We start from the raw sequence: 7413 nt of genomic DNA, 5'->3' as shown, positions 1-7413 counted from the left end.
CCATGTGAAATGAAGAAATGTGAGGAGGTGAAAACGAAGTGAAAATAAGTTAAGATTCCTCCTCCGCCCCCTCTGCAGTTACTTCAGAGGAGGGGCACACTGTGACTTCACTTCATTATACCCCTCTAATTAAATGTGAACAGGACATCAAAAAAGGGGAAAATAAAAAAGAAGACAACAACTCCAGCATAATGTATATTGATGTTTATGTTGTTTAACTGCATTTAGGAAAGCAGTGTGGGAAAGCAGCTTTTTTTTAAATGCAGCAAAAGGTCGTGGGCTACTTACCCATCAGGGTAAGACATTCTGAAAGAGTTTGGCACTGCACTCAAGGACCAGAAGTAATGCTTTTATTTAGTTATTTATGCTTTTTTACTGGGTGCATTACTATGCTCCTCAGCAGCACATTGCTGGTAAGCGAAGGATGTGAAGATGCTACTTGGCAAACAGGTTATTAAAATGAGCAACTCACATTCAAAATTCATTTTTTTAGATTCATCATATTTACAGATGAATATGTGGAATTTAAATGTTTCCCCTGCTGCCTAAAGGAAAATGTGACTTTGTACAGCAACTGTGCATGATTTCATGTATGACCCTATGCTGGTGAAATGTGATACTCAAGTCGCTGCTTATGGAACCTGGAACAGGAGACAGTTTTTAATAATAACAAAGTTCAGCTTAATTAAGAACAGACTAGGCAAGTCACATGGGAGTATGTCAACATAGCACACGCATATTTCCTGCAGTACCGTCTTTGTCATATTTGCTCACATACAATAGACTGCAGAGAGTCGTTTGTTAGACTTGGTTAATGCTTAACAGGTTGAGGTTCAGGGTGATGAAGATGAGAATATAATCGCTCTAAAACCAATTGGAGGAAGGAAACCAACAAAGAACCCTTTCCATAAATCAAACCCATCCCCCTGCTGCCTCCAGAAAGGTACTGGCTCATGACTGTACGACTGTGTTTTGGGTGTTAAATAACAAGGGTGGCTGCACTGAGGCACTACGTTCATATTACATGTTGAAGTGACTCAGATCTGATTTTTTCCCTAAAGTGGCTCAAATCTGATTGTTTCATGGATACGTAAACAAGCCAAATCAGATTTTTTTTGTTATCAGATCTGGGCCACTTCCATATATGGTCCTAGATCCCATTCATATCTGATATCTGACCATGTGACTACTGTCAGAACGGTCTGATCAGAATTCATGTGGGTTTTATTTTCAACATCACACTCCTCTGTGCATATGCATATTACTTGTCATCATCATTCAGTGTTGACCAGTAAAAATAAACATGGAGGAGAGCAATAACAGCGAGAGGGGTCAGTGGAGAGATGAGGACACAGTTGCTGGATATTTATGGAGAAGCTGACCAAGACAAACTGGAAGGAACGTGTCATAAGCAAACAGTTTTTGAGGAAATTTCACAATTTGATCATCGCACAAATGAGGCAGAAAACTAGAGCAGGTAAACAATTGTTGCAAACATTCTATCTTCTGAAAAATACCATGGCCTACTGTGGGTTATTTATTAAGTGTGACTTGAGCACAGCACAGTAATTTCATTCAGGTGAATATCCTGCTTCTCTTAAAGCGGTCTGCTTCAGAGGAGCAGCTGCTGCTACTGAAAACCACTCCATTACCTGCAGTTATGCATTTCTATTTCTTATTCACTGTCTTGCAGATACATGTAGATATTCAGTGACTCATTTCTTGCATCCTATCGAGCAAGCCTCCCTGTTATTCAGGGTTGGTAAAAGTATGGAAATTACCACTGAAAGCTGCCTACACAAAAAATAATGCAAGGAAACAAACAAAAAAAAAGTCGATTAAAATATTCTTTGAATAAAGCCCAGCTAGTGGGGTGTTATGCCAATATATTGTCATCACAAATGAATCCTGCAATGCTTTTCATTGAATCTATAAAGAATGGTAAAACATATTTTGTATTATAGCTTTATTTTTGCTTGGCAAACACACTATAAGTAAATAATACATTCACACTTTTGTGCCCTTATTGTTGATAGCAGTTCCTAGTGAAACTGATGTTTTCAAGGGTAGATATCAAGTCAGCACTAGCAACTTTATATGGACAAAAATGTGATAATATGGCCCTTGAGAGAGTCTTACCTCTGTCCCTGATGGGGTGGCCCCTGGTGAATCCACCTTGCGTTTTTTGCGGGGTCCAATGGCGGCCAGTGCTGTAAGGTTGGCATCTCGCTGTCTCATCTGGGCCAGTTCCTGCTGTTGCATCTGGTGAAGACACAAGAATACAACAATTAGAAAATAACCTGACACTCTAAACTATGCATCTTCAGTGTTCCAAACACAAGTGGATAACTGAGGCACATGCATGTCCAAGGTGCCCAGCTGATAACTTGTGTTCAGATTTCATTACTGCTGTGACACTTCCGCTTAAATATCAAATGGCCACAGGTAGTTATTACTTCAATTTTTTACCACACAAGCACCAGCAGTTTCCCTAACCAAAGAAGAAGCAGAAGACAAGCATCAGATTTGTACATAGATGTATTAAGAAAGCTTTCATTGATGGATTTATATCAGACATTTCTCTGATTTGTTTCTTTTTTTTTTTAGCATTGGTGATCTCTCATCAAAACAACCACCACGTCCTGTATTCATGACATATTTTCTACAAATAGTCTTGCATCAGGGCACATTACCATTTACACTACAAAAGATATGTGGCCAAATGCATCCCAGACCACCTCAGCAAGTGGTGAATGGATCACAATCACCTGTTTACTTGATGGTTGTTTACACTTGTATTTAGCACTGTTCATTTGTGATCTGATCGCCCAAGATGCATCTTAAAACCAGGTGTAACTTGGACAGCCGAAGCACATCACAGTTTACACCTGTTTATTTGTGCTGCCCACTTGTGATCCGATCACTTAGGACGCATTAAGACGCATCTGAAAACAAACTGCAAACAGGGTGTATATGTAAACAGGTACTGTATGTGCATTGTGCTGCTCAGCATTCATGTGTTTGGGCTAATAAGTATGTCATCTATCGATATTCACCTCTGACCAAAATGCCCACCTAACAAATCTAACAATCTATCCGAGAGTCCAAATTTCCCAAACATTACATTTCTTCTCTGTATGTTAAAGACATTTTCAAGGCTCAACATGACAAACAGTTGTAGCCATTCAAGTGATCCCAACATGTGAATTGGACTCTTGGGGTATTTTTTACAGCCAAAACTGTCACACATCAGAGACCTGCAACACCCAGTGAGAATGAGTGAGTAATGAGACAAGAACAAGATCAAATGTAGAAATAAAAATATAGGAGAGTAAAAAAGAAAGATAACACTATTTTTCTGTCTGTACATCCATGTATTATATAAGCTTTTCCAAAATGGAAGCCTGTTGTCAGCCATTAACAGAGCTCCTGTCAAAGATCGTGTGTGTGTGTTTCAGTTTGTGTATAAAGGGGGGGTTGTGAAAAGGCACTGCCTGAGGTAATGTCATGTCTAGCCGCAGGGTTGAGGGGGAACCCAACGATGCTGGGAGCTGCCCTTTCTACTGGGTGGACGTGTGAGGGCCTGGGGCCATGGCACAGAGGGTGTCAGCACTCCCTCCAACATGCAAACACAGCATGTGCACGCACACACACACACATGCTTATCAGTCTTGGCCAGAGCAGAGGGAATGCCTACCCACCAGCTTGCCTATGTGCCTGCCTGCTGGAGGAGGGAGGCCTGTGTTGAAGCGAACAGGGACAATCAATGTGTGCTTTCATGTTCTTTTATGTTATCTCTCAGCATGTGTTTGCTGAGTGCTGGTGTTTGTGTGAGGCAAGTATGTTGTCTGATCAGGGGAAAATTTCATATTACCTTCAAATAGCACTCTTTAAAAGGTTGCTTTGGTGTACAAAGTCTGATCTAAAATGTGCATGCTGTTGCCTATGATTTTTCCTAAAACCCCACTGGCGAGGCATGCCCTTTAGGGTGTTGCCACTTCACATTTAGCATGGCAGAACTGTTGAACGATTCAAACACACGCACAACAAAAAGCAGGAGATATAGTAGCAGTAGTCCTAACCAAATGAATATCTAAACTGTATTTACTTGTCCTTTTTAAATTAAAGTAGAAATGGAAATACTGTAGTTATAAAAAATAGCAGAGCAATGCCATGGACAAGTCCATGAATTGAATTTAGTGAGTGGTGAAACAAGAGTCAGGCTCTTAGCACTATGCTAATGGAGTCTGGGGATCATGGCTGAATGTGGTGAACAGGATGAAGATGATTACTGCCACTGTCCACATGGCAAATGTAGCATTAATGTTATCAGTGCTAACCTTAATAGGCTTTGCCACAAACAGCACACAATTCTCTTGAGGCCTGACCTTAAAGAATCCAGCTGCAAAGTGAGCTTCAAGAGAGCTACAGAGCATAAAAGAGAGCAAGAAAAAAAAAAAGAGAGAGAGAGAGAGGTCCGCTATCTCACTGATTGCAGCAGGATGCCGGCATCTCTGCCTGGCAGTTGGCACCAGGCATAGGCTCCCAGCGCCCACAGCAACTCCCTGCATTTTCAGATTTATGACTATGATAAATGAAGACTTTATTTTACCATCTGCAACCCTCCAGCCTGTGTTTCCCATCAGTAAAGAGGGCGCCATGACACTGGGAGACTGATTTCTGATTTCGATCTGGAGCTATAGTGCAGTCTACCTTTGTGATACAACTGTTACAAGGCTTTGAAAGATTTATTTTCCTTTAGTAGTTTGTTTAAATACCATTTAATAACTTGTACAAATTTTGTGAAGCAGTATTAGTAGTATGAAGGAATGTGGATACACTTTGCTTTCAAAACAGTTTCTGTCCTTGGACTACTGGCCTGCACTGTATAGGGATTGTTAAGATTTTGATAGGAGGTGCTGGTATCATTCTCTGGTCAATTTTCTGTATATACCTGTTTTGGTGTTAAGAATACTATACCACAAACCTGTTTTTCAGTTTCTATGTGCTGTTTGACTTTTGCAAACCTTACAGCACTGGTGCCCATTTTACAGATAGGAAAGTTTGCTACATTAAATTATAGTAGTGTCTATCACTTGTGTCATCTTTATTGAAATGTTTGGATATTGCAGAGACAAAAAGAAAGAAAAACTGACCTCAAAGTATGAGTACGAGAATCTCTCACAACTTTCTGGACTATCCTGTCAGCACTGTTAACTCATACATTATATGTACAATCATCGCCAAAAACTGAAAAGGTCACTACAGAGATTCATCCCAGACTGGAAGAATAACCAGCTGCCAGGATACATACATTTGCCATGTCCGATCAATGGTACTGCATAAAAATCTGCTGCTCTAAAGTCTCTTAAATACCAGTGCTTCCAGTCTGCCTGTATGCCCTTTTGAAGCAGGTAACTGGAACTTGTAAAGTCAAATTAATAGCAAAGGTCAGGAGATGTAGAACATTTTCAGGATACCCAACAAAATCAATCTACAGCTTTATCAGAAAGAGGTTTTAGTCATGATGCAAAAAGCACAACATTAGGTGATTGTGTTATAGCCAATGTGAGACATTGGATGTGTATGGAAACACAAGTATGTACATTTCCTGGGAAACACTCAGTCGGACAAAGCTCTCTTGCAGGGGTTGAGTGTCATGTTGATACTATGGTGACAATATTTTTGTAATAGTAAACAAATATAACATCATAAAATATAAACATCGTCCATGACCATCCACTATCACCCACCTCAAAAACATTGTATCTTATGAATCTGAATGAAATACATTTGTTATTGTTGATAAATCAAGGTCTCAGATATAAAATTGCATATTTTTCTCAAATTATTCATGTCACGGAGTTGTGTCCTGGAAAATTCCTCATAAATCATATACATGACTAAGATCTTTAGTTTGAGGTCAATGGATGTTAGCATTTATCAGCAGCATATACAGTATGGCTGGCTTGTTTTAACACAGTAGCTGAATCAGTACATCTGGTGCCAACAAACTAAAAGGTGGGGCTTCATAAAATTGAAACTATATAATGTTATACAACATTTAATGCAATTTGTAATGCTAAATTAATGGTCTGAGCATATTATAATAATGACTACAAGCAAATCTAAACAAGAGCATGAAAGTGAAAATAGTCTAATCTTGATTTATTTACGAGTCAAACTCCAAACCCTGTACCCTTAATAAACTGGTAAAAAAAGTCAGTCAAGATGTAAATAAGAAATAAAAGGGCTTTGTATCAACACAGAAGAAGAGGAGTGTGACTCCTTATGATTTAAACATGTCTAAAATATGGCAAGAACCTTAGAGCAGTCTGATATGCTTAGAGTGAAGACAAGGAGGAGCTGCAGGGGCTGTGATGGCCAACCTGCCATTTTCCATCTCTGCTGTTTTTAACAAAGGCTCTTCTCTCTATCCTCCCTCCTCTTGGCCTAAGGGGCTGCTTGCGGCCCCCCAGACGCTTACAGACAGATGTCCTTGGTAGAGCAGAACACGCTCTGGTTGACGTCACAAGCATTTACAGGGCTGTGAAGGAAGCTAAAGGCTCTCTGCCCTGCAAACACCACAGTACAAAAGCCAGACATGCTTTTGAGTTGGTCAGATTCTTATCCTCCCCCAGCCAGTTCTGGTCCAACATGGCACAGCTGGAAGCTTCTCAGTACATAGACATAACATATGTCACTTCTGGTGAATGCTATTACTTCACCAAAGAGTCTTGGTAGCATTCATACATTTTAAACAAGGGTGGATGTGGGAATCAAGTCACTTATAATTGCTCTAACATTTGCACAGCTAATCTATGGGTTGAGCTATAGAGTATAATGGCAAGTGTTTATTTGAGTATGCTGACAAGAATGAAGCTGCATCTAAATGCATAAATAACTCATAAATAACAAAATAATTTTTAGTACATGGCAGAAAACCTATGTGTGGTCACATGGTGAGGGGAACTTTCTCAAGAGACAAACTGAGACATTCAAAGTGCAGTAAATACATTGAAAATAGTCACATGACTGCTGACATCTGCTTCACCAAATGCTGCATTTTACCTATATTAACTGCATAAAGCCTCATAGGTGTATAAAAGTTGAAATCCACCAAAAGATTTTGATGTATTTTCATACAAAATACGGCAATGTAAATGTATCAAAATACAGCAATTGTAGACCCTCTTTAAGAGAAAGTTCAAAGTTCAAGTTCAAAGTGTTTATTTGTCATATGCACAGTTAGGAAACATGTTTCCCTGTACAATGAAATTCTTACTTTGCTGTCCACATGAATGCCACAAAATACAAATGAAATATAAAGTAGATAAATAAGTAACACAAAATCTAAGGCACTTTAAGCAGCAACAAATGCAGCAATATAATAAAAAATATATAAGAATATAA

At 39.3% G+C, this 7413-nt stretch overlaps 1 protein-coding gene across 2 annotated transcripts in view; it reads right to left on the bottom strand.

Moving 5' to 3' along the window:
* LOC109955829 (transcription initiation factor TFIID subunit 4) overlaps positions 1-7413 on the bottom strand; it is a 107297-nt gene that overhangs the window by 31071 nt on the left and 68813 nt on the right. For both annotated transcript variants that reach the window (XM_020592358.1, XM_020592359.1), the window contains one exon: positions 2140-2262. In XM_020592358.1, the coding sequence (XP_020448014.1) occupies positions 2140-2262 (123 nt within the window). The remainder of the gene's footprint in view (positions 1-2139; positions 2263-7413) is intronic.

Source organism: Monopterus albus, unplaced genomic scaffold (assembly GCF_001952655.1).
Source record: "Monopterus albus unplaced genomic scaffold, M_albus_1.0 scaffold17.1, whole genome shotgun sequence".
NCBI classification, from domain to species: Eukaryota; Metazoa; Chordata; class Actinopteri; order Synbranchiformes; family Synbranchidae; genus Monopterus; species Monopterus albus.
Note: the sequence above shows the minus strand (reverse complement) of the source record. Positions and strands in the feature narration are given on the sequence as shown.